The sequence below is a fragment of the Orbicella faveolata genome, unplaced genomic scaffold, assembly GCF_042242905.1.
Source record: "Orbicella faveolata isolate gen_17 unplaced genomic scaffold, um_ofav_v1 contig_24, whole genome shotgun sequence".
Classification (NCBI taxonomy): Eukaryota; Metazoa; Cnidaria; class Anthozoa; order Scleractinia; family Merulinidae; genus Orbicella; species Orbicella faveolata.
Window position 1 is genome coordinate 10,055,893 of NW_028301552.1, and position 27,781 is coordinate 10,083,673.

At 41.1% G+C, this 27,781-nt stretch overlaps 1 protein-coding gene across 2 annotated transcripts in view; it reads right to left on the reverse strand.

The window, feature by feature from the left end:
• The window catches only part of LOC110061004 (uncharacterized), a 70,461-nt gene extending 43,531 nt beyond the window's left edge, over positions 1-26,930 (reverse strand). The window contains exons 1-35 of one of the 2 annotated variants that reach the window (XM_089291660.1): positions 26,647-26,930; positions 22,226-22,522; positions 21,526-21,689; positions 20,742-20,929; positions 19,435-19,755; positions 18,556-18,684; positions 17,973-18,251; positions 17,409-17,789; positions 16,939-17,079; positions 16,472-16,597; positions 15,341-15,457; positions 14,351-14,470; positions 13,970-14,077; positions 11,700-11,825; positions 11,108-11,230; positions 10,560-10,682; positions 10,026-10,151; positions 9,627-9,752; positions 9,063-9,170; positions 8,709-8,834; positions 8,332-8,454; positions 7,604-7,729; positions 7,048-7,170; positions 6,333-6,455; positions 6,027-6,149; positions 5,448-5,573; positions 5,028-5,150; positions 4,411-4,527; positions 3,649-3,771; positions 2,901-3,023; positions 2,464-2,586; positions 1,699-1,821; positions 1,268-1,390; positions 519-641; positions 88-210 (exon numbers count right to left, since the gene is read on the reverse strand). In XM_089291660.1, coding sequence (XP_089147786.1) covers positions 88-210; positions 519-641; positions 1,268-1,390; positions 1,699-1,821; positions 2,464-2,586; positions 2,901-3,023; positions 3,649-3,771; positions 4,411-4,527; positions 5,028-5,150; positions 5,448-5,573; positions 6,027-6,149; positions 6,333-6,455; positions 7,048-7,170; positions 7,604-7,729; positions 8,332-8,454; positions 8,709-8,834; positions 9,063-9,170; positions 9,627-9,752; positions 10,026-10,151; positions 10,560-10,682; positions 11,108-11,230; positions 11,700-11,825; positions 13,970-14,077; positions 14,351-14,470; positions 15,341-15,457; positions 16,472-16,597; positions 16,939-17,079; positions 17,409-17,789; positions 17,973-18,251; positions 18,556-18,684; positions 19,435-19,755; positions 20,742-20,929; positions 21,526-21,689; positions 22,226-22,522; positions 26,647-26,841 — 5,269 coding nt within the window. In that variant the 5' untranslated portion in view covers positions 26,842-26,930. Of the gene's footprint in view, positions 1-87; positions 211-518; positions 642-1,267; positions 1,391-1,698; positions 1,822-2,463; positions 2,587-2,900; positions 3,024-3,648; positions 3,772-4,410; positions 4,528-5,027; positions 5,151-5,447; positions 5,574-6,026; positions 6,150-6,332; positions 6,459-7,047; positions 7,171-7,603; positions 7,730-8,331; positions 8,455-8,708; positions 8,835-9,062; positions 9,171-9,626; positions 9,753-10,025; positions 10,152-10,559; positions 10,683-11,107; positions 11,231-11,699; positions 11,826-13,969; positions 14,078-14,350; positions 14,471-15,340; positions 15,458-16,471; positions 16,598-16,938; positions 17,080-17,408; positions 17,790-17,972; positions 18,252-18,555; positions 18,685-19,434; positions 19,756-20,741; positions 20,930-21,525; positions 21,690-22,225; positions 22,523-26,646 lie in introns of both variants that reach the window. The other variant, XM_089291659.1, reaches the window with a different exon arrangement.
• Between the last annotated feature and the right edge of the window lie 851 nt (positions 26,931-27,781).

Below are 27,781 nucleotides of genomic sequence, written 5' to 3' on the forward strand. Positions count from 1 at the left end.
CCAAGCAGAACATCGGTGACATAGTGTCATTTAACCAAACAGAGAAAATATTACGGAGGAATTAACACTGAACAAAATGTGACTCACAGACGCAAGTAAAACCGTCTCCTTGGTAACCAGGTCTACATCGACACTCATATGAGCCCTCGGTGTTTAAGCACTCAGCTTCTAAGGAACAATTGTTCTTGAATGGTTTACATTCGTTTATATCTGAACAGAATAACAAGACAATGTTAGATCCTTTGATTAGTTGATGATTTCCTAATTCTTATGGGAAGTTACATCTACGGAAAGAAGCGAACAATGTCGAACACCTTCCGCCGATGCAATCCATCGCGTTCGTTTAATTTCCATTGGTTCGCTTCTGTTACGTTCATATGGACAGAAGTTTAGCTGGTTTTAGGTGCGTTGCGCCCTCGACGCTTTCCGCAGACGCTAACCATCATACGCGTTTGTTATTTTATTTCACTCATAAACATGCAGGACCAGTTGAAGTTATAAGCATTGTATAGCCTTACCGGAGCATGTTTTACCGTCTCCCTGCCAACCGTCTTTACACTTGCACTGTCGGCGTCCTTCGGGAAACGATCGCAGACATTCGGCATTTGGGTCGCAAACTAGTCCTTCACAGGTGCCATCCGCTGAAAGGATTTGAATTAAATATTAAAAATATATCAACAGGCTACTATCATAAGCAAAGCTTCGAAAAAGTCAGATCCCGAAAGACATCTTATCATTGATTTAAACCTTAACATAAAGATTTACTTTTGTTAAATTTACTAATTAAGTGTACAGAAGCTTCAAAAAGAGCGATCTAATTCGTTACAAATGCTCAAAGTTGTGATGTCAAATTGAGAGAGCCTGGCAGAAGTTTTCATTTTGAGTCGACGTTTACGTGGTCCCCCCTTCATCAGTTAATTTAACGTTTCCATCTTGGTGTTTTGGGGCACATTTCAATGGTGTGTTCGAGCTAATTATAAGGACTCAGTTATAATTTTAGCACTTCTGTGGCAGCAACATCTCTTTAATATTACTGTAAGGATGTTAATCCAAAGATTATTCAAAGAGACAAAGGGAAAAAGCAATTTTTTGAATCATCTTACAAGCAATCTCAAACATTATCAAGAAAACGATTGCAAAGTTGCTCCTCGATAATATATTCTATCTAAATCTCCCTGCTGACCCCAGCAGAACATTGCCGACATAGTGTCATTTACAATACAGAAGACTTATCAACGAAATTAAGACAAAACAAAACGTTACTCACAGACGCAGGTGAAGCCGTCTCCCTGGTAACCAGGCCTACACCGACACTCATATGAGCCCTCGGTGTTTAAGCACTCAGCTTCTAAGGAACAGTTGTTCTTGAATGGTTGGCACTCATTTATATCTGAACAGAATAACAAGATGACGTTACATCCTTAGATTAGTTGATAATTTCCTAATTCTTGTGGGAAGTTACATATACGGAAAGAAGCGAGCAATGTCGAACACCTTCCGCAGAAGCAATCCATCGCGTAAATTTAATTTCCATTGGTTCGCTTCTGGTACGTTCGTATGGAGGGAAGTTTAGCTGGTTTCAGATACGTTGCGTGCTCAACGCTTTCCGAAGACGTTAGACATCATACGCGTTCCCTATTTTATTCGACTCGTAAACATGTAGAAACAGTTGAAGTTATAAGCATTGTATAGCCTTACCGGAGCATGTTTTACCGTCTCCCTGCCAACCATCTTTACACTTGCACTGTCGCCGTCCTTCGGGAAACGATCGGAGACATTTGGCATTGGAGTCGCAAACTACTCCTTCACAGGAGCCATCCGCTGAAAGGATTTAAATTAAATAATAAAAGTATATCAACAGGCTACTACATTAGCAAAGCTTTGAAAAAGTCGATCACATCCCGAAAGACATCTTGTCATTGATTTAAACCTAAACATAATGATCTACTTTTGTTAATTTACTAAATAAATGTACAGAGGCTACAAAAAGAGTGATATAATTAGTTACATATGCTCAAGATTGTGATGTCAAATTGAGAGACCTTGGCAGAAGTTTTCAAATAAGTCGACGTTTACGTAGTCCCCCCTTCATCATTTGACTGAATATTTCCAACTCAGCTTGGTGTTTTGGGGGAACATTTCAGTGGTGTGTGCGAGCCAATTATAAGGTACTCAGTTATTCTTTTTAGTACTTATGTGGCTAAAGATGTAGCAACATTTCTTTAATAGAACTATAAGGATTTTAATCCAAAGATTATCCAAAGAGATAGAGATAAATAACAATTTTTGATAATTCTTACAAGTAATCTCAAACATTGTCAGGAAAACGACTGCAAAATTGCTCCATAATATAGTCTACCTAAATTTCCTTGCCGACCTGAGTAAAACTTTAGCGACATAGTAAAATTTACAGTACGGCGAAATTATTACAGGTTAATAAAGACTGAACAAAACGTGACTCACAGACGCAGGTGAAGCCGTTTCCCTGGTAACCAGGCCTGCATCGACACTCATATGAGCCCTCGGTGTTTAAGCACTCAGCTTCTAAGGAACAGTTGTTCTTGAATGGTTCGCACTCGTTTATATCTGAATGGAATAGCAAGACAATGTTAGATCCTTTGACTAGTTGATGATATGCTTATTCTTACGGACAGGTACATCTGCGGATAGAAGCCAACAATGTCGAACACCCTCCGCAAATCAGAATGCAAGCCATGGTATTAGTTTAATTTCCATTGGTTCGCTTCTGTTACGTTCATATGGGGGAAGTTTAGCTTGTTTTAGGTAGGTTGCGCCCTCGGCGTTTTCCGTAGATGCTAGCCATCATACGCATTCGCTATTTTATTTCACTCATAAAACATGTTGGACCAGTTGAAGTTATAAACATTGTATAGCCTTACCGGAGCAGGCTTTACCGTTTCCCTGCCAACCATCTTTACACTTGCACTGTCGCCGTCCTTCGATAAACGATCGGAGACATTCGGCATTGGAGTCACAAACTACCCCTTCACAGGAGCCATCCGCTGAAAGGATTTAAATTAAATATTAAAGGATCACTTTCAAGAGCAGAGCTTCAAAATTTAAAATTCGAAAAACAACTTTTTATGTAACAGAACGGTCTACGTTTGTCAAATTTACCACATTACTGAGCATTGAAGCTATAAAAAGAGCGATATAATAAGATACGTATGCAGAAGACTGGGATGTCAAATTGATTAAGCCTGGAAGGTTGGAAAAATCTGTCGCCTTAACAATCTGTTTTCTCTTGATCAGTTAACTTAACAATTTCATATGGTGCTTTCGAGGAACGTTTGGTTTACGAGCGAAGGTACACAGTCATAATCTTAGCACTTTGATGGCCAGTGATGTAGCAATGTCCCTTTAATGCAACTGTAGGAATTTAAATCCTAAAGATTATCCAAAAACGATAGAGTGGTGGACGAAAAAAGCATTAGAAAAAGTCTTTCACACAATCTAAATAAAATCAAAAAAACCATTGGAAAATTCCTCATCCTTAGTACAATCTACCTAAATCCCTTTGCAGAACCTCAGCAGCACAACATACTGTCATTTAATTTCAAAAAGAAAGACTGAAAAAAAAAAAAAAAAGGAAAGAAAAGAAAAGAAAAAAAAAAAAACGAGACTCACAGACGCAGGTAAAACCGTCTCCTTGATAACCAGGCCTACATCGACACTCATATGAGCCCTCGGTGTTTACGCACTCAGCTTCTAAGGAACAGGTGTTCTTAAAGGGTTTACACTCGTTTATATCTGAACAGAATAACAAGACAATGTTAGATCCCTTGATTAGCTGGTAATTCTACATCTCTCATACGCAGGTACATATACGGATGGAAGTGAACAACGTCGAACAATTCCCAGAAATGTAAGCTGTCCCATCAGTTTAATTTCCATTGGTTAGCCTTTGTTACGTCACAAGAGTTAGGCTGGTTTTAGATACATTGCACGTTCAATTTTTCCCGCAGACGCTAATCAACATGCGTGTTCTTTACTGATTTTACTTCACCCAAGCATGCACAGCATGTTGGTGCCCACATATACACTGCACGTTCCAATAACGTATTGTGGAAATAAAACGATGCAATGATAACCTCTGAACTCTTTCCTACTGGTCTCTTTAGTTTCCAGACTAAATGGTTACAAGTGTCCTAGCCCAATTTCGATATAATAAAATTCTAACTTTGCACCGAGGCTTAGGGAGAATGAAACAAAAGAAGTTGCGTCGAGGTTGAGGGATGAATAACGAATTTCTTTTGTTTTATCCTCCTAGGCCTCGGAGCTAAGCTAGAATTTTAGTATAGCGAAATTTGCCTATTAAAGACGTAGTGCTGTGACTTAGTTGGCCCTAGTGCTTTGATCACTTCATGTTTACAGTCTCAAGATACTGACCAAAGCAGGTTTGGCCATCTCCATTCCAGCCTTTGTTACACGAGCAACGCTGTTGTCCTTCATCAAAAACACATTCCGCGTTCAAGTCACAAAGTTTTCCAGCACAACTGCCATCCGCTAGTAAAGGAAAAATGAAGAAAATGTAATTAATAAAAGCTGAATACTTTCTTTGGGGTATGTTGTGATAAAAAATTTATTTGTTTGCAAAAGTCAGGCCGAGGCTGTCGGGCTTAGTAAACAAATCAGCACGGCGAGTTAGAAAACATCAACCTGGTATTTTAGGATGTATATAGGACGTGGAATTGACAGACATCATTGGCAAGCACATGCCGGTATATGTATTCTGTTTCAAAAAGGAAGAGAGTAAAGGCAGGTACACAGTTGAACCCAAGAAGGAGAAGGGGCAATTCGTGAAGAGGTTGATAGTGGAACACAGATGAAGCTTTGCGAAACACGTGGTAACTTCATACAGCGAACGGTATGTTAAACTAATGAATTACTTGGTGACGACCTTATCGCACGACAACAGAAGATCGAATCAGTATGAGCAAAGAACCAGCAAGCTTGCGATGGATTACGTAGAGGAAAGACTTTCTTTTCTGTTTGTGTTCACTTACAAGTACAGTTGAAGCCATTTCCCTTGAACCCGGCCTTGCAACGGCATTGGTATGAGCCCTCAGTGTTTGAACAGTCAGCATTGCGGTCGCATTCGTTTTCTTTTGCCTGGCACTCGTCTATATCTAAGAAAGATTAAAAGCAACGATTTATAGTAGTATCGAAGATCTGCACGTACGTATGTTCGAGAGGAGTGCTTATCAGTTAGCTCCTCCAAAGACCAACAGCCGAGAGTGATCAACATTAATTCATCCTTGCAAAGCAAGCATTTTGAAGGAGGCACGTGACAGGAATAATCGAAGAGAAGAACTTCTTTTTTAACATTTTTCGGCGAGCAACAAGCCAAAGATGGTCCAGTGAAACAGCATTTGGTTTCCCACAGGATTTTCCCTACAAATGGAAAGCCTCCCCTGATCACATACCATAACAGGTTCGTCCGTCTCCTTGCCAACCTTCCTTACAAACACACAATCGTCGTCTGCTAGGAACGAACTCAATACACTCTGCATTTGGATGACATCTGGTTCCTTCACATTTATCCGAATCAGCTGAAGGGAAAAGGACAAAGAGAAAAATAAAAAGCTTGAACAACGCACCATACAAGCGCACTACAAACAAGTGTTTTTCAAAATTTAACCTTTTTACGGAGGGTTTTAAACGCTACACTTCTTTGGGCAGTTCAGGTCACTTATTTGAGTTCTTTAAAAGAGAACGAAGCAATGTTAAGGCCGTTTTACTGGTATAACTATACTTTTTTCTTTGTATCGCATAACGCCCTAAAATAGAGTGACCTAGTACTTTAAAAAGTGACAATTAAACGTAGCTCGCTATACACAAGTAATTGTGGAAATCCAGGAGAACAACTCGATCTAAAGATCGCTGGATAGCGCTCAATTTGTCCACTGACACGATCCGAGGAGAACTTGCAAACCATTGCATGCAACAAAACTTGCAAAACGAGGCTCTTATGGAAGTTGAAATCCAATATAACAAAGACTCACAGACGCAGTCATATCCGTCTCCCTGGAAACCAGGTCTACACCGGCATGAGTATGAACCCTCGGTATTGACGCATTCACCATCTCTATGGCAACTGTTCATGAAAGGCTGACATTCGTCTATATCTGTGGATGAAAGCAACAAGGAAACGCTTGATTTTGGCTTCAAAGCTGGCAGCAAATTTTTCAACTTCACGAAAAACACGCCGGAGGGTCAGCTTCGACTCAAATCTTGTCATGAAGGTTTTACATGATGCTAGAAGAGAATGCTAGGATCAGACAATGTTGCAAGAAAAAATGTTTCAATACCAAGGCAGGTTTGGCCATTTCCAGTCCATCCTGGATTGCAAACGCACTGCCGCATGTCACCGGATGAAGGCTGGGAACAATTAGCATTGGCATCGCAGACTACTCCACCACATTTCAAGTCGGCTGCTAGGGAAAAAAAAGAAAGGAAGAAGAATCATAACAGAGAGAAATCTTAAAATACCGATTTGAACCGCATCATTGGTTTCTATTTCTTTACAGAATAGGTTATGCTATAAGCAATCAAATTTAATCCATCGCCTCCTCAAGCATGCGCGCCGTTACAAGCCCTAGGTGGTTATACACTAGACATAACATGACACTTTCGCTTTAACTAATCATATTCAATGATATCCGAAAGCTAATACTTAGAGAGCTAAGGTTGAGTTTCCCATCACAGAATGGTCGTGTATATCTTGTTTTTCTTAGCCGGTTTTCAAGATTCAACTTATTTCACTAATTATTGCCATAATTACTAAGTTTCAAATTATTTTTCCAGTTTCCCATTTTCCTAAAGATAGCCACATCGACTACAGTCACTCCCTAACTACGGGTTCCTTCTAATCGTCGCATGCTGCCCTACTAAACCAAACCCCTGTTAATTTGCTTTCCTGTTATCGAATTTGCTAATATCACACTAAAACTCCCTGTCAACATCCTTAGAGGTACGTAAGAAGAAGAAAGATTAAAACGGAAATGGCTTCGCTTTTTTTCTGACCTTCACAAGTCTTTCCGTCACCCTGCCAGCCACCTTTGCATACACACTGACCAGGTTTTTCAGGTGACGGTTTAAAACAAGTGGCGTTGACATCGCATTGGACTCCATCACAGGTACCATCAGCTGAAAAAGGGAAATGAAATTCAGGTAAACCGAATATCGACTGCAAAACAAATGCAGTACCCTTACTTTACTGATTTCCTACACGGTCAAATTAGAGAAACTTAGAACTGTATTACTCAGGTCTGGTGGTAATGATTTCGTCTGGTAGCTTGATTGGTAGAGAGAGACACAAAACGCGGATGACTTGTATTACACGACAACTGTTTGATAGGGGGAAAATAATAAGACAGCACCAGAAAGATTGTTTTCGTTTTTTGTTTGTTTTCTTTGTTTAATTGCTGTTTCGTTACTTCTTAGCTACTCTTGGCCAACAGACGAGCGAGGTAAAAAGCAACTTCAACAGTGTTAAGCCCTTCTGTAAACAGAAAAACAGACAGACGAAAATGTTACCAGCGCCATTTTGTTCATTCTGCATACGTAATTAGGCACCTACATATGCAATTGAAGCCATCTCCTTGGTAGCCTGGCTTGCAGCGGCAATTATACGAACCAACTGTGTTGATGCAATCAGCACGCAACGGATGGCACAAGTTTTTAAAGGGTTTGCATTCGTCAGCATCTGTAAAAAGAGAGGTAGTCGTCTTAGATACAGCATGCCAGATCAGTTAAGAGTTTACTTATTTGTTTCACCCTCTGTACTTAGCCAAGAATCTGCGTGGAACACTGTATCGTCTGGGTGCCCTTTCTGGTTGCTCTTCGTTTGGTAAACGATTTTTGATAATGCTGGACTATCTTACATAACATGAATATGTGATCAGAAAGAGCTACATAACTATTTACTCCGAACCAGCCTGTGTAACCAGTGCCACTTCTCACTAAAGAAACGAACAAAATAACCCTTGCTAATGACGAAGCGCCGCAGCGGTTCGCGTAGTGTCTCTGAATCGTCGCCAAGATAAGGCCTTCAATTTGCGAACACGTATTAACATGCATCGACCAGCGACCCTATGCGGATCTCTGCAGAGAATTTCGGAGGTGTCTCGAGCGCAGGAAGAATCAAGCCGTGGACGGAATGAAACGCCTGCTTAATCAGAGTACAAAAGTCAAATTTTAATTGTCAAGTATGGCCTCACTAATGGACCAAAAAGGATCACCTGTACCGCCATTTAAAGCATGCAACTGATTAGCCCTACAATGCAAACGACTTAATGTTCGTATTACCTGAACAGACTTGTCCGTCGCCTTCCCAACCTTTGTCACATTCACACTGGGGTGGACCGTCATCCAAAGGCTGGACACATTGGGCATGGGTATCACACGCAACGCCATTACAGTTTCCCTCAGCTGAAAGGAAAGGACAATATTAAAAAACAGCTTCTATCAGTTTCAACTGTCATGATTGTGACTCCATGCCGCAAAATAAGGAACAGATGCATGGGTCGATGGCTGAAAGATCGTTTTTCTTATTTATCTATAAAAAACGATAGAGAAGTCGGATGAAAACGGCCACGTAATCAAGTGTCCAATGTTAAAAATAATGTAACAGACACAGCCCAGAATGAAGGAGATCCTTTTGTGACATTTATACCTGGACCTACCTCTTTCGCAACGGAATCCATCACCAGTAAATCCTGTATTGCATTCACACTGAAACGAGCCATTCGTGTTGATGCAGTTTGCGTTCAGGTCACACGGACTTCGAGTAAGATTGCACTCGTTTTCGTCTAAGGAAAAAAAAAAGAGAAGACTTTAAAGAGCAATGAAAGATGTTTATTGAGCTTTATCGAACCGTAAACCTAAATTTACTAACAAAATGTTTACAAAAAGACTAATGGGGAGTAAGGAGCTGATAACTCCTGTGCCAGTTCGTAGTATCACACCACTCTTCCTTAAGCACTTTGACATTTGATGGGGACTTTTAGATCACAGTGTGTATTGCATGGATTGCTTACCCTCGCAACTAACTCCATCGCCTTGGAAACCATCCTTGCATAAACATCCCCGAATAGAATCACAAATAGCATCCGGGTGACAGTCCACACCCATGCAGGAATCATCAGCTGGAGATATAAACACACATGCACAGGCACACACCGTGAGAAGCTATCGCTAGCAACCTTTAAAACTGATTTAAAAGTTTCTGCCTTGGTTTTAAAGTTAAATCGTAGGTAGCCACAAATTCCAAACTCACTTTATGAAGCAAAACTACATTTATAAGGTAATCATGGTATTTTCACTCAGCAGAACAAGTTAAACAAGTGTAAGACTTGGCAACGCTGAATGCAGCCTCTATGGATTCCCTGCAGGCCCGGCCCGTCTCATGGACGGGAACTGGCCATTTACAACGTGTGAAAAAATATCACCTAGCTTGGAAAAATGCTCTGAAGAGCCGCCAAAAACACAGAAGTTAACAACAACAACAACAACAGCAACAACAAAAGAAAAGGAGAGAAAAGAAAAATATATTGAGAGCAATTAACAAGAGAAAATATTTTGAGCATAGATCAACAACTTACAGACACACTTGCGGTTAACTTCCATATATCCTTTCTTGCATAGACATTCATAGCTTCCAAATGTATTTTGACATTCGGTGCTGTTGTCTGGACAAATGTCGTCACTTTCAGCACACTCATTCAAATCTGCAACAGAAGAGCATTAGAAAGCACAAACAATATCAGGTTAACTAATACAGGAAGGAAAAACAAAAACACTAAACACGATAACAGAAAAGAAAAGATACAACTTGACAGAACAAAGTAAATAGGCACTGACTAGGAAGTAATTAGAAACATGAACAACAACGACACGAAATAAAGGTTAAAGAAAACAAAACAGAACTTTTGACTAACGCAAAAGTAGGCATACAATATTTTTGAAAAACACACACGAAAAAGGCAAAAATTATTAGTAACCTTTACAGTCTACTCCGTTGCCAGTGAAGCCGTACTGACACTGACACTCTTCTTTGCCCGTATCAGGTTTTACTTGACACGAGGCATACATGTGACACTTCTCTCCACCACAGCCATCAGTGGAATCTGCCACGCAATACATAAAAAAACAAGTGAGGTGGTAAACAATAAGTAAGGGTCAACAGCGAGTACTCTGATCATGACTGGGCGAGGAAAAGTTCAGAATTCTCATTTAAAACGTGAAAGCGAAAATCGGGGAAATTTTATTTTATGTATACGACAGGTTGTAGAATGCTGGAAACTAAGATGAACAGCGTTAGAAATAAAATTTGACCACCAGCAATAACGTATTCAAATTCCAATTGGACCGGGATAAAGGACCCATATGAAAACCTGCTAAAGCTGATGTGGGTCTTCTCTAAATCTTGTAATATGAATTTTGGTACGGAAGTAACCCCGTTGAATCATAACCGTCCGTAGCTGCGGATTAAAAGACCGCAAATGAAAATCGTGTTTACTTAGACGCAACCTTACCTCTGGTGCACTCCTGTCCGTTTCCTGTGTAACCCTCTTTACATTTACACGTGTATGAGCCCTCAGTGTCGGTGCAGTCAGCGAATTCATGACACAAGTTATCCTCCAAGCATTCATTATTGTCTAGAAAACAAACCAAATTATTTCACTAGAGACTAGGACCAACAACTTCCTAACATGAGCTCGATTCAGTTCGTTCGTGTTGCGGGCAAAGCGTATAAGTATTTTAACCGAAAACTATATATGTAACTGATATCATGTATTCGTGTCGGCATCTACATGATGAAAGCCTGCATCTAAATAGAGATTTAGAGCGGGAAAGCTGGAACCTAAGAAGTCGTTAATTTCCTTACCGGAAAATACCTCCCAATCTAGAGTAAGAATATCTTTCTGCTAAGTATGGAAATGAACCTAACAGCGACATTGCAGACCCCCCCCCCCCCCCCAAAAAAAAAGCCAGGACGATATTTGTCGCAATTTCCATGTCGCTGGGCAGATGCACGCAGCATGTGATTTGAAAATATCGGAAATTATTCACTGATACTTGCCTGCGCACGTGACCCCATCTCCTTGGTAACCATTGTTACAGACACACTTAAGGCTGTCCTGATCGCCGAGACACTGAGCTTGTGAATGGCACTTCTGGCCACTGCACAACTGACCAACCCCCTCTGGAAGCAGAAAATAAGTTGATACTTGCAGCCACGAACTGGGAATTGAAATTCCTCTTACTAATTCCAGGACAAAACTTTTACTCAGTTTTGAAAATCAAGACAATAACTCGCAGTAACAAAGAATTGCAGGTTATGGCATGATATCTAGACTCGATTTCCACCGCTCTCTCGAGTCCGGGCTTTTCCAGTGATGCATTTGCCACCTGAGCATTCATTTTCCCAACATAGCTATTTGAAACAATGGAATTCAAAATGGCCGTCGTATCGCCTGAAAGGTCCATTGAGTCTACATGATATCTAATGTCTAGGTTGATTTGATTTCTTTACTTTTCCATTCATAAATTTAAACGGGGTCTGTAATGTTCAAGATGTTAAAATCGTCTTTGTTCGCTATGTTGCGGGGGTTTGTAAATCAATATATGGAAACTCAACCGAAATCTATCCATTTTCTTTTTAGAATGCTCACCCTTCACACACGTGAATCCATCACCAAGGTAACCTTTCTTGCACTGGCATTTATACGAACCCGCGGTGTTCGTGCAGTCAGCGTCACTGTGACACTTGTCCTGACTTTCTTTACATTCGTCTACATCTAAAACAAAAAATGCAACGTTCGTCCAATTAAATTGAACATATTTTACCGATTTTCCTAAATCTGCTGCAATATCTTGGTTCTGCACATGGCAAAGTAAAATTGTGCTTTAACTTTAAGAAGGAAATCTTCAAGTCTATAGATGTACAGGAGCCCTTATTTCAACTTACGAACTGTCTCTCGTACTCCCTAGCCACCTCTTCCACACACCCCACACACGCCACCCCTCCAACTCCGAGAGCATTTACTAGAGCCTAACCAAATAGAGTTTATTATCAATCAGGGTAACAGTCAAGACGTGATTGGTGATTTGAGAAAAAAAACCCTCTTAATTTCGATTTGTTAACAGCATATATTGCTTTAGCTTTTCAGAAGAAAAGAAGCCTTGATGGACAAAGATAGGGCCAAGGGTAAAATGAAACCAAATGAACATGATTGCCAGCTAACGTAACTATCTCAATGTCGAGAGTCGAGAGTCGAGGGTAACTTAGAAAATATATTAAAATAAAGTGAAAAATAAAAAATAAAAAAATAAAAATAAAAATATAGTATATATGAAATAAATTGCTGAAGAAATCAAGACAGAATTTTCTTTCGCCAGCTTTTAAAGAAAAGGGGATGGCAATGTCTGTTTTATCCACTTGTCACGCGACGTTTTGGTCGTAGAAATGATCTCCAATAACTGCATTTACTATACTCGTACGCTCAAAAGACTAAGGTTACACCCTGCTTTAGAGCTGGTGGTCTAGTATTGCACAGTTTCCAATAAATACTAAATAAACTAGAGAGAACTATTTGAAAGTATCCAATGTTATCTTGGGCAGTCAATGGACAAACAGGAAGACATTGAAGGCTAAGATAAGATGACAGACATGCCATCCTCTATTCTTTAGTACTTCACGTAACCCTATTTTAATCCAGTGTTTACGTTAATTTTGTTTGCTTGGCGAGTATTAGAACAAGGCATGAAAACAATGAAAGCAAAGATAGTTACTGGTTTATAATAATGTTCTATAGTCCTAAATGAAGATAATAAGCGTGAATATCGAGAAAAGAAAATTAGCGTGCATGTTTCCTTTGATAAGAGTTTACGTTTGCGTGACAGTACAGAGAGCGCTGTTGGTACTACCGCCCAAGACTACAAGGAGCGAGAAGTCATTTGGCCGTGTCACGCAACGCTTTACTCAAAAAAAGAAAAAAAGAAAAAGAAAAGCTGGAGAAAGAAAATTCTGTCTTGACTTTTTCAGCAATTTATTTCATATATACTTTTTTTTTTATTTTATTTTAATATACTTTTTAAGTTACCCCTCGACCCTCGACATGTTACCCCCGACATGTTACCCTCGACTCTCGACTCTCGACAATTAGATACACTCGTGTGCGGGCAGTCCAAGAGAGCTGAGGAACAACTTTTCAATACTCACCGCGGGAGGTTCCGTGACAGAGAAGAAACTGACCACATTGACGTAAAGCAGGATACGGCCGTGCTTGAAACGAATCGTGACATGTAATTTTATGCCTTGAAAATTACAGCACAGCTGTACGGAGTGGTCATCGATTTCAATACATCGTGAACAGGTTGAATTGGATGAAACAATTCGTTTGTTCACGAATTAGTGTTTCGTGAACAAACATATTGCAATCCATTGTAAACACTTATTCTCTGATGAGAACCACCAAGTTGCTTTTGCTAATTACTGATTACGAGATAAAACCTCTCAATGTAAAACATCGAATTCGTGAAATAGAACAGACTTAACACGGGCTACGCGCCGCTCGAAATTGTCATGATACCAGATTGTCTTTATCTTACAAGATAAAGCAATCTAATTGAGGCGCCTTTCTTATCACTTAAGATAAGTTAAAGTGGGGATTTAAGATAAGCCAAGCTGAGTGACCAGGGTTCTTTGAAGTACAACTCAAATTTCTCTCTTTTTCTGAAAACAGAAAATCTGTGTTTCAGGCTCTGCAGGAAGTAAAATATTTTATAATTTAGCTTCTAGGAGTGGTGCATGTTAAAACACGAAGCCATTCTGATGTTTTCTGTTGCACCCTTTCCCATCACGTATAATCAGCGCTGGTCGGGCACGGATCGCGCGCGCTGACGCAATCTTCCAGAACTGGTTTGCGATGTTATCCCTTACCGTCACAACGCTGTCCATCCCCTTGGAAACCGCGGTCGCAGGCACAGTTTCCAGTGGCATCGCAAGTCGCATTGGTGCCACAGGCTACCCCTTCACATTTATCACGAGCTGAGGAAAATAACGGAACAATGTTTACTTCATTTATTTGAATGTTGTGGTAAAAGGTATTGCACGAATTTGAGTGCAATTACTTCAACTAGGGAAACAATTGTTTCAATCTCTTAAACGAAAACAATGCAACCCTCGGCCACATTATAAACAGTTTAAAGGATTTTCCTTTCAACGGTAAGAAATATCAACGAAAAGAAGAAAGCAAGAAGGTAATTAACCAAAGCTAATTCACTTCACTCGCCGACGTTGTCCCAAGGCGAAGTTACTTACGGGAACAGGTTTCACCGTCGCCTTTGTATCCCAAGTTACACACACATTTCCTCGAGTTGTCTGCGGTGTAGGTACATTGGGCGTTTTCACTGCACTGTACTCCCGCACACGACCCATCAGCTGTAACGATAAAGAGTAAACCATTAGCGAAAAACTCTGCGAACTCTTCTGATCTCATTACCAGAACTGACTCACAAAACTTTAGATACCTACATACTTACCAATTATTCCTTGAGCACGCGTTGGATATGAGTCGGTTATAATCATTTCACATCCAACAAGCGCGAGTGGAATAATTGCATTATTAAAAACACCCCCAAAATATAGAAAACTAAACGTTAACTAAAATAAAAAGAAAAAAATCCCCAAGAAATCACGCGTGCGCTTACCATATTTGTAGAGTAAGATATAATGATTCATACCCCATGATGGCTAAGCCAATGAAAATTCTCGAATTGCATCATCCAATGATCCAGTTTTTAACAACTACAGTTACACAACGAGCGTACGAGATACATACCTCATACTAACCGAGTTCTCGGTCCGTACTGTAAGTTACGGATTCTCGTTTTTCCCCTTCGATTTATAGCCCAAGCGCTTCGGATCCGTAACATAAGGACGGACCGCGAAATCGGTTAGTAAGATATTTAGTGTGTCTCTACTCTGTTTGACGGGTTCGGGAACGATTTCTATTCACGCCGAACGGCTTCAAATTTCTGACGCACGTTGAAAGCAAAACGAGTCAATTTGAAATCGTTAAGTCGTTAGCACGCTTTAATACACGTTTTGAAGTAAAAGAAAGTTTTAAACTTTTACTTGCTACAAAAGTTAAGAAAACTTGGCGATAAACCACGAAAGATATTGGCAACAAAAACAGCCTTAAACCTTAGCGGGTCGTAAATTGACCAATCGCAGCGGCCAACTAAATTGACCAATCACAACGCGCGTAGTAAGTGAGAGATACAATAAAAGATAATATACCAAACTTACGTTGACAAATGATTCCATTGCCCTTAAATCCCGGATTACACACACACCTCCAGCCTCCTACATATTGAACGCACTTAGCGTCCGGGTCACAATTGCTAGGACACTGTAGTTCGGTTACTACGGAAACAAATTCAAATCATGTGTGAGCTGATTATGCTTACAAAGGGAAACAAAACAAAGAAAATAAATAATTAATGAGTAATCAATTAAGTGGACGTATCGTGAGGAGAACTCAGTCTATCTCCTAGTTGTTACTGATGGACAGCCTTACTGTCGGTAAGGAAGTTTACCGAGGCTTTTTTTTTTTTTTTGTCGAATAGACCCTTCGCACGATCCGGTCACATGGTACGGAATTAATTATGCTGGGACGCAAGTTACGCAGTGGGACCTCCAAAACAAAGGAACTTGTACCAGTCCAGCCCGACTTTCCTTTGTTTTGGAAGTCCCACTGCGTAACTTGCGTCCCAGCATAATTAATTCCGTACCATGTGACCGGATCCTGCAAAGGGCCTATTCTGAACTTGTAATTTTAAAAGTTCAAAAGATGAGGTCAAAGGGCGGGGAGGGGGAAAAGAATCAACTCATATTAGGTAGTGGATAACCCTCCCCAAATCCGGACCTCGACTATTTTATTGATTGCGTTACGTATACATACTGATTGAGACCAGCGATGCCTTCCATGTGGGATATCTCTGAGGGCTATCTTAATACGCATGCGCCCTACATTCCGGAGACAAACGTGCAACCAATTTCCTCCCTCCGCCTTTATTCGAAAGTTTACATTGGTTTGGTTAACTAAAGCCGACCTTAAGATTTATGTTTGCAATCCCATTCCTTGCTAATTTCAGAGACGCAATCAAACTTTCTTCTTCTCAGGTCTACTGTTGCATGCTTTTGCAGTTTCTCGTGACTTGCTCCGTGGGCCGATTCGTCTTGTTCAGCGGTATAATTCGCTTCGCCGAGTCCCGAAACGGCAGGGGAATCCCAGCCATCTGAACTAAGTCGTATCTTTGCTATGACATTTTTCGGAGCAGTTCGATCTTGCATAAGATAGCATTCTATATTGCGCGCACATATCCTGTCAGTCCTGTCAGAGGGAGAAGAATCACTGCAACGCAGGGAAATTTATACCTTTTATACAACTGAAACCATCGCCAGTGAATCCGCTGCGGCATTTGCACGAGAATGAGCCCTCAGTATTAATACAGTCAGCAGAAGAGCTGCAGCCGGTCACGTCCAATTTACATTCATCCACATCTAGCAGAAAAAGGTACACATGTATATCTATCTTGCAAAGTCATGAGAAGAACATAAGTCGGGGGATTTTATATTAATAATAGCCAGGGTTTTGTCAGTTCCTAAGGGCGCATGCATATGAATTGCTTCTTTCTTCATTGGAATCTCCTTAGCTTAAGTTGGCGACGTCTGGCGAGAGCAAAGACGTTTACGGTGGGATCGCTCCATTTTAAGTTCAAGTTATGGTTAAAGAAAGAAATTTCGCACATTTCTCAACACGGAAATCTGTTTACAAAAAGTCATAAGAGTATTTGGCTCGTTTATAGCTTAAAAGCTGCTAATAGAAAGACTAAAGGACACACCTTCACATTTGGTACCGTCGCCTTGGTAACCGTCTTTACAGCGGCATTCTTCCAATCCTTGGTCATTCAAGCAGCTTGCCTTAGCGTGACAGGTGACTTTCTGGGATCCACAGGGGCTACCATTACCTTGTTGACCTTGAGCTGAGAAAAAAAAAAACCCTACCCTTAAAGCAACAGATTATACATGTATACTGCTCTTATCACCTCCTATTCCCACGAGAACGCGAAACAATCGAGTGACGAGACTGAGGAGTGGGGGAGTGGGTGGGTGGGGGGGGGGGGGGCGGTTGTGGCACTGGGGTTAATGGGATTGGCCCAAATGTCAGTTCCTTCGTTTGGATTTTCCAAACCCTTTCAAACAACGCCCTACACCCGACTTTTGCCTCTGTGAAAAATGGCCCAAAGCCTTAACTATCAAGCTCTATTGGTGTACGATGGGTAAGTCTTCAAATCAAGTGAACTATACGTACTGTCTGGTGTAGAGGCGTTGACGATGTAAGACTGGATGGCTACTGACGCGTACTTCTGATTGGGGTCAAATTTGGTTAACAGCACCCTAGATTCCACATCAAAGCTGTAGAAACTGTCATCGCATCCTCTCAGTTCATCATACTCAATGGTCTCTAAGACAGAGAATCCGTTGGTTTCACCATCAACTTGAAATGTTGTTGTCCCTTCGGATTCTACTTTCCCGTGATCCTCACGACGATACACTTTCTTAAAAGAATCCATTCTGATATCGGAGTCAGAGCTGATGTCCGGCATTGTTCCGTTTATCGTAGTTTCTATGGAGATGTAACGGCCGCTGGCATCTTTACCCTTGAACTTCTGTTTCAAACGTAATTCCTCGCCTTTTGATTACAAAGAAATAATATTGCGTCGTTTAAGACAGTTATAAGGCACATGCGTTGTAAAAATATCTGTTTGTGTGTTTGTTTAAGCATCCTGCTTGTGAACAGGATTTTGGTTCCACTTTGTGCTACTTGTTTTCTGCGTGCAACAACTGGTTGAAATACATTTTAAAACAAAGTTACCTGAGTCAAAGGAGACCACCATGTTTCTTGTCAACCTTGTCCCGAGTACACTAAAGCCATTGGGAACACCCTTGACTTTGCTTACACCGTGCATCCAGCCAGCAGTGTTAGCGAAAGGGGTGAGGATCTTCAGAGAATGTGCCAGAGCAGTCGGTGGTCTTCTTATTACGACGTAAACACGGCCATCGCTAGACATGGCAATTAAATCCAGACGAAGATCTTGGAGATCTACACCATTAAGGATGCCAGAAAACTTGCCGAGGAAATGAATGACTTCTCCTAGACGAGATAAAAGATGAAAAATTGAAGTTCATAAAGGGACGTGTTTAAAACACCAAATAACGAAATGACAGTTTCGGTGCATCTTCCAAGACATAAAGAGTTAAACAAAAACCCACTGAACATGTTTATTTTAATACACTCTTTCCAGGTGCCTTGTTGTTCCCAATTTCATGGAGGCAATGTCCCAATGTCAGAGATACAACAAACTACTGCTGTATCAGTGTTCGGGTAAAATGTGTAGTGCACGTTGTTTAATTTTTTGCTCAGTACTTCTTAGTTCTGGAGCAAACAATTATCTTACCTTCCTTGACACAGTCGACTCCGTTCCCATAGTAACCATTCATGCATTCACAGCAGTAACCTGGAGCGCTATTCTTACAAAGCGCGTTTGAATGGCACTGAGATACACCGTTGTCACATTCATCGACATCTAAGGAAAAGATAAAACATGGTTCAATGTAAATGTGACCCTAGATGAAACCCTAATATGTGACCATTCAAATGAAGGCTACTGAATAGCTCCTTCAAGGGGAACCTTTTATTTATCTATTGTAAAACAGGGAGGTTTCACCTGTGTTGGAAGTAGTTCGCTTTTAAAGGGTTTTGCACCGCTACGCTACGCGATAATAATAATAATAATAATAATAATAATAATAATAACTCGCGCCACTTGGTCAGCCAATCCAAATTAATATCAAAGCAAGACGTGGTTCATCGCGCACCTTTTCTAGCGTTTCATGACAGCCACACGTATTTGCTTCAAGTTCTGATTGGTGCACTGGACTGTCTGTGTCCTTCGTGATTGACCAGAGTCATTACTTTGGGCTTCGTTTTATGACACTCGATGAAAAGAACTATTACGGTTATAGCATTAAAAACGTTCAAATGAACAGCACTTTGTTCAAGGTTTCAAGATTTTACTAACGTTCACTTTTGTGGTTTTGTGGATGGAACACATGCCAGAATGACAATTTCACATAAATAATTAGAAAAACAAAAACTTTCCTAACGTGTCAAAATTTCGTAGCTGAGGGAAAGTACCATCGGCTAATTGTGGATACCTACTTGTACAATTATTTGAACGAAATACAATGCAGCCTCTCCTCCTCACCCGTTCCCCCGCCCTTTGAGATTTCAATTTTTTTCCTGGTCTCCTTATAATAGTCTCGAGTGTTCTCACCATTCAGTCCTGCAGCTCTTTCATCAGCGGATAAGATGGATTTGGCAACAGCCAGAAATATCGACGCAGCGGTCTTCCCACCGCAACGCTCCTCGTCATTTACGCTGCACGGAACGTCGCATGCTTCAGCTGGTAATTTCTCTAGCCTCGAAACCTCCTGGTCATTCAGGCAGGCGCATTCATTACCATTGTGGAGAGCAGCGTACTTATGATTTCTCTGATGACACAGAATCATGCACGAACGAATGCTCACATCCTGCCAAATCTGACTCGCGTTGGATAAAGAAAGATACGCGTCTACTTTAAAGCAACCCTCAAAATCTGAAACAAGAAGGAGCCAGAATTTCTGTCAGTGGTATAGTTTATAGGAAGAACGGTTTTAGGGTGCGTGCGTTAGACTTGGAAGATATTGGAAATACGAGTGTTACAGCGGTCCAAGCCAGCACATCCCCTCCGTACCCAAGAGGATATAAATGATTAATTGTTGAGCAAACACAACCAAACTCTACGAGATCTTATTATTTGAACTGCGGGGAAAGATATGAAGAAACGATTGATCATCGCAGTTATACAAACATCGCATCTGCGAAATTTAAGTCTGAAAAAACAAAAAAATCAGTCTTGAACGGGATTCGAACCCATGACCTCTGCGAAACTGGTGCAGTGCCCCACCAACTGAGCGATCAAGCCAACTGGGAGCTGGTCACATTGTGAGTTTGTAATATACCCGTAGATGATGAAGAATACAAGTGAATATAAGGAAGATCATATATTTGAACTGCATGCGGAGAAAGATATCAAGAAATGATTGATCATCGCTGTGATAATCAGTCATGTCTTCACAACCAAACTCTGGTAGTCTGTAGCATCCGATTCCGGGAAGCAGCCATACTGCTAGTCGTTTCCGGCATTCTACGAAAGACATAGCTTAGCGCGGATACTCAGTGATGAAATGTCAGGTAATCTTATCCTGATCTTCTTACTAGAAGTACCCTGTGAGATTTGCGTTAAGAATTGCTTCATTTGTTTCATATTTCTGTTCCCTTCCGCTTCTGGTAACCTTAACCTGGCTTGTGAACATGCCGAATGCACCAATAACAGACATACTGCATGAATTAACACTACACAGACTTTCGAACCAGCAATGAAGTTATGTGCAAATATATCTTTCATCTTCACAATCCACGCCAGACGTTCGCTTCCGCAGTTCATAGCTGTAAATGGGTATTCTATAAAACAGATGGGCTATACGGTCCCTTACTGCCAGCAGACCATTCACTGCAATTTAGACTGCCCATAGTACTCACATTGTTCCACTATGAACAAGGGCGGTTTGTCGGAATCCTTTTGGAAGTAACTATCCGCAGCCTCTACATTTAAACCTCCCATATTTGGCCATCCGATCTTAAACATCCATTGTCCCGAATACTGCACATTGGACCTCTCAGTCAGCAACTTAATATCTTTGGTTCCTGACCCGGGTAACAAATAGGATCTAGAAAAATATCAAAGATATAACCTCCGTTAGATTTTGACGTTCTTCTGAAGCAATTAACGAATTTGAATCAGTCGTCCATGAAGCAGATATAAAATAATCACAAATTGCTCTTGGACGTCTAAGACATAACACTACATAGCAGTTCTGTTCCTGGAGCCTCAGGCCCTGTTCACACTACACCGGAGAAATTTCCACACAGATTTTACTCTGAAAACGGATCAAGCGTTTCCCGTCCACACTGCGCCGGAGAAATTTGAAAAGGCAACTATTTAGCGGAAATTTTGGATTCAGTTGTGTTTGAGGAAACCCCGGGCAGGGAAATCACATGACTATCATGACGTTATCATTTTCGAAAAGCTCCGTTTTCAAATTAGCTAGGCCTGCGTTTTCAAACTTCCTCCGGTTTGAATAGCGTGTGTACGGTAGGCCTAACCGCAGAAATAAAGCTGTGTTCAAATTTCTCCGGCGAAGTGTGAAAGGGGCCTGATGTTTGGGCATAATTACTGAAATCACGGTGGCATTTCCGAAATTTGGTGCAACAATATCCAATACCGGAGAACGACTTCTAGCTCTTTTAGATACCGTTACTGTACCTCACTTGATCCCCAGCGCTGAAGCCAACTTGTGCATCGAGAAATCTCCCGCCCTGGTAACGCACATGATAACCTTTGATCCACTGCAGTCCATCGTATTTATAGTGGAACAGACTGAATGTATTCTTGTTGTCTGTTACGAGGACAACCTGGAACGTGTTCGTCTAGGAAAATGAAAGAACACTACTAAAGTACATGTATGCACAGAGGTTTGATTCTAGTGCAAAAAACAAAGAATAAATTAAAAGGTTTTATGGTGTAGCTACCCTAGTTCATACAAACCGAATCACTTCACCGGCTCCGACAGTTTTTTATGCATTTGCCGTAACAAGGTTAGAGAAAGGTTACGGGACTACATATCCCCAAGATTAAAGTCTCTTCCCCCCCCCACCCCCCCCCCCCCCCCCAAGCCTTCACCCAGGAAGTTCTTAAAAAGGATAAAACAGATTGTGTATGTTGCTTAGCCAGTAGAATTGCAAGTGAAAAAGAAACAGGAAAACAATTTTTTCACTTTCTTTTCGCCCCAACATTTTCTGCAAACGATAGACGTGGAAGAGAAGGGTGAGGGAAGGCGTGGGGGTTGGGTGGGTAAATTTTTGCCCACTCGCTAGCAACCTTCTGACCCCACGTAAGTAATCTGCTTGTTTGCTGGTAGTGTTTGCAAAGTTGTTCTCGGAACACTTTTGGGGGGTAATTTTACCTTGTTAGGAAACTTGCCATCTGCATGCGCCACATTCTTCCACGTAGCGATGAAAGCACTCGTGGCGAGGAAATCTTTCTCTCTGACAAAACTCACTCGAACTTGGTCCGTTGCTTTCTTGACGATGCTCTCGTTTCTAGTTTCTCTGTAAAATACTTCACTGGCGTTTTTCACTTCAATGGGTGCGTAGAACACTGCTATGGATGGGACATTAGGCGGAAATGGAAATTTCCTGTGTCGTAGTGCAGCTTGGGAGAAAGTTTGTTTTCCGAGAGTGATAATTCCGTCGGCATGTACCTATGATAGAAGAAAACGAATACATATTAAGAACAGGCCAATTGCGATAGATTAAAATATTGACTTGGCCTCGAAGTTTGGCGGAGTAAAACAAAAGAAATCAGTCACTCATCCCCAGACCTCCATGTGATTTTTTTGTTTTATTACCCAAGCCTCGGAGCCAAGTTAGAGTTTAAGTATATTGAAATTAGCCTATAATTGTTAAAACCCAAATGATTGCATTAAATTTTCGAGTTCCCGGATTTTTAGCGAAAACGAACGACAGGGAATGCTGATAGTCACGTGACCAGCACTAGGTGTTTCGTTTAATTTATTAGCTTTTGTTGTGTTTTCTCCTGCGTCAATCACCTTATCATTTCCCTGGGTATATTTTAGCCTACTTAAGAATCCTTAAGCTACTAACGGTGTTTATGTAATTTTAGATATCAATAAACAAACAATGTATGTGCTTTTGTTTCAAATCGTTCTTAAAACACAACCTACTGAAAAGAAAATTTGGGCGAGCAGAGAAACGTGCTGGCCTACATGTAAGTAGCCTGTTGAGTGAAATACAACCGCAAACCGCCAGCTGCGCGGTTTAGATCGTGCGCAAATGGACCGAAGAAATGCTGGCAGTGGAAATCAATCAAAGACAGGAGAAAACAACAGAGGAAAGGTGAAATATGAACTTGGCGTGTTAACGTTATGTATACCGATCAACAAGAGGCACTGAACAAAGTGTATGATTTAAAACAAATCTTACTAAAGCGCCGCGACGTTTAATAGACAATTAGTTGAGTGTCTTGACTACAGCCGATTGGTTTAACGTTTTTAAGTAGAAGGCGAAATCCGGACTTATAAATGCCGATTTCCTTTTTTTTTTTTTCTTTTTCTTTTTTTTTTCAAGTCGCTCACTTTTACCCTAGACCCTTGATGAAGAAGTAGGTTCCATGTCCAGCCGCTGTTTCGGGAAATGAGACCGCACTCACCCCCGAGAGAGCGGCGGAAATCGAGCCTAATGAAGAAGACGCCGAGGTAGAAAGCAAACGGGGCAGCGAATGAAAAGCCCGGCTAAGCAGCTTTGTAACCGGCTCACATTAACTGGATTACAACATCATACTAAAGTCTTGACACACAACATTTTTGAAGGGAAAATATTTCAGGTCAATTGAGTAGGAAAATAAACGAAATAAACTATTATGCCCTCCGTGACCGTCTTAACATCCTTTGCATATTTTGCGATGTTAAAAGAGCATAATTTACGCTCCAAATGGATTTTCCTCTAAAAACACCATTGGCATACATTTTTAATCTTCTTGCACTTTCAGACGTTTTACCCTGAAGACTGCTTGAGAACCAATTAAAACAAATCTGATTGTTTTTGCTAGTAATGAAGCCAAGATTTAGCCGCTTCCAAGTGAGAGAGAGAGAACACATAATTCCTTTTTGACAGCTAAACCGCTTTCGCAAATCACCGGTATTATCGCATTTGATTTTCAGCGCTGATTGATTGTGAGACTTCATTCCCGCTGTCACAGTGATATGTGTATCCCCGTGATATGTGTATCCCCGCACACATATCACTAGTGATATGTGTCTCCCCCGTGGGGATACACAAAACACTGATACGCGCCTGGGCATTCAACGAACGAAAAGGGGACTCGGTTGCGAGGTTCCAACGAGCGCTGTAAAGAGTAGGAGAAACCAGAAATTAATTCGCGCCCAACGGAGCAGCTTAGGATTTCTTGAGTTTGATTGAGTTCCAACCGACTCGATTGTATATCTGACTAAAACTTGGAACAGCGGATAAACATATCACCAATTATTTCATGGCGCAGTGATCTCAGTGTGTATCCTCTAAACACAGCCGATTGGCTATCTACCTGATCGAAAAAGGGCCAGTTATTGCCGAAACGTGCTGGCTGCTTACTCGCGACGACGTTTATACCCAGGTTGAGGTTTGCGGAGTTTCCAACTCGAATGTCTAAATATCTAAACTGAAATCGCGTGCAGGGGATACACATATCACTAATTATTTCATGGCGCAGTGATATGTGTATCCCCATAAACACAACTGTTATAATATAGCGCATCAGCCTTGTCTGAACTGCAGGCTATATTAGCACCCGACGTTTTTACACAGCTTGGGTTTACTGGAGTTTGAAACTCGATTATTTCACTAAAAACGCGTGCACGCGTGCACGGGATAATAAGGGATACACATATCACTGATTATTTCATGAACTAGTGATATGTGTATCCCCATGGACACAGCTGTTATATTAGCTGTCTACCCAAGAGGAAAAATGCCCATCACATTTGCAATGTCAAAACTGACTTACTAGCAATATTAACACCCGGCATTTATTCATATCTTGAGATTTCTGAAGTTTCACTGACCTCGGTTGTACACGGCCGCATGTAGGGGATACACATATCACTAATTATTACATGGCGCAGTGATATGTGTATCCCCTGAAGACAGCCGTTATCTAGGCTATCTACCGAGGAATAAACGTCGATTATTATGAAACTTGCTAGCAATATTCGCAGTATAGCAATGTATGCAGCTTGAGTCTTAACATATCTTACAAAAAGTCGAACTGAAAAGCGGGTGCAGGGGATACACGAGTGCCACTAATCATTTTATGGGGAGCGGGTCGAAACAGTGATATGTGTTTCACTCCACGAATAATTCAGATACAAACAAGGCGATGAACAGTAGACAATATGCGTTACTCGAGGGGTAAGAATGCACCGCGCAATTAATATCGTCCTAGAAATCCCGTACCGTGAAAGTCAAATTGGAATATATCTAGATCAATTTGGTGTTCAACTTTAAATTCATTATATCCTGCTCGCAGAAAACCAGTTAGGATCAAGAACACAATTCCAGCAGCAGATACGTAAGCTTTTTCAACCACAAAAATTGAGATTTGTGTTTTAAGTCTGTTTGGGTTTGTCGTTCGTCCAGTAAGCGACCGGACGACGAGAGCGCTTTCAAGGAGGATTTTGCTGTTTAAAGTAGAGGGGAGGGGGGTGGGGGATACACATATCACTGGCCGCCATTTTGGAGGGGATACACATATCACTAGTGATATGTGTGCGGGGATACACATATCACGGGGATACACATATCACTGTGACACCGCCACTAACTTGCAGTTTTACGAAACCCCCAAAACCGCTGCTGCTATTGTAGTGTCAAGAATAACGCAATGTTTTTCCATCGCCTCACAACTCAAACAAATCGGCCTATGAAACGTCCATTTTGCCGCCAAAACAGGCCACCCACGAACACAGAAAACGCCACTTCAATATTTCAAAGTCTGCGCAAGTTCACCATCAGGAAAGGCCTCACGCGTTTTTCCGAGATAAAAAGTTGCCTTGCAGAGATAACCTCAAAACTGTCAATAACCTGCCAGCCTGGAATTTTTAAAAACATCGTTGTCTCAATTGTTTATCAACACACATTTGTATAAACGCCAGCCTGTTGGAATGCAATTGAATAGCTGTGAATTATTAAATAAAGATAAAGTTAACGCAATGGGTCATCAACTCGTCATTGGTTGCGAAATTTTGCTAACTGGCGTTGCGGATGTTCGCAAGGGCGTTGAAATTCTCCGCGACTCAAAATGACAAACTCTTCGACAGGTCTTGACCTCGTGCCATTATACTTTTTAAGGGGCAAAAATGGAGGTAAACTAAAAAGTCTCGATAGCAATCGGCCATCATGTTTGATTTGCACTCAAAACAATTGACGGCTTGTCAAAGGAAAGGAGAGCCGTGTTGCAGAAATCTTTAACACAAAACAGTTCTTTGCGAACCATTAGCGCAAAAAGACTCGTTTCTCTGAAATGAATTTTGCCGCAAATGCAATGGACTTTTACTCTAATTCAAAAGAATTACGGAGTACTTTATTAAGAGACAATTGGTTTCAGATTAGGTTTACCGAACTGAATGAATGATCTACAAGAAAACAAACATTCAAGGCACACTAAATGCATTACCGGGGTGTTGCTTGAATACCTCGCAAAAAAATTCCACAGCATCAGATAAAATGAAAGATGGCTTAATCCGTAAACTACTCTATATAGTGCACTAAATAGTGGTCATCGCAAGTAAAACCTTGAAAACTCACTTACTCGTAGGTCGTTGAAGCCCTTGTTGTAAAATGAGTACGTGCTGTAGAGGTTAAACACTTTACCAAACACATGCTTTTTGTTTGGCAATTTCACATCACCGACCGCCTCGCCAAAGGAGAAAAAGTCCTCCAGGCTCACACAGTTCGCAAAGACAAACAGCTGCAGAAAAGTGCAGACAGCAAGCATGATTTTCATGTTCCTTACGATTCCCAACTCTCTCTTCAAGCGCCGAGCTTTTCGAAGTCCGAAAAGCGCGCGAGGCAATTGTGTAAATGAACACTCGATCGATTATGCGTGTGCTGAATGCACTCGGGGTGGGGCATTGTTTGAACACAATCAAAGGTGACATGTCACAAATAAACTAAGACTCATTAGTCCATTGACGCTCGCTTAGAAATATGAAGTCGGAGTTAATCAAAGGAGACAATTGAAAATTCATTTTGTCGCGAAAAGTCGCCGTTCCCGTCGCAAGTAACATGGATTAGGTGGGATTAGCACGCGTTAGGAAATTCTCCGCGTTAATTTAAACCTTCGAGTTGCTTTGTTTTGGGGGAATGGTATATCCAAACGCCCGCCGAGTCGAAAAAGGCGAAAGGTGAAAGTTGCGCGAATTTCAGGCGTGAATTCCATGGTACTGAACATCAAATCGTCGTTGTGCCCCTGTGTTTGCCAGTTTCCATTTCACAGTCTTTCAATTTCCGGTTACTTTTCTCAAATCGGAAAACGTCTGCTACTTCGTCCTGGATTTCGAAATTATCGGATAATCTAAAGACGATTTCAGTCGCGGTGACAAATTATAGTAATAGGAATAGGAAAGACTGGAACGGAGCGCTTCTGGGCAAAAAGTAAACATGTTTATAATCGATTCAAATCCGCTTTGGACACTGTAATACACGCAGGCAAGATGTGCCGTGTTGATTTGAGAACATCAAGGTCACATTGTTGATATCCGGTGAATTTCCTGTAAAAGAAACGCTAGTTTGTGCCGACACCCAGCAAGGGTTTGATTCAGAAAATTAAGTCGCAAATAATTGCGAAACTAATGATCTTACATAATATACAGCCTGCGGGAAATACGGTTTTTCCCTTGCAGCCACGAGTGTGCGTGTTGCGAGAGCGACGCGCGAGGCTCACC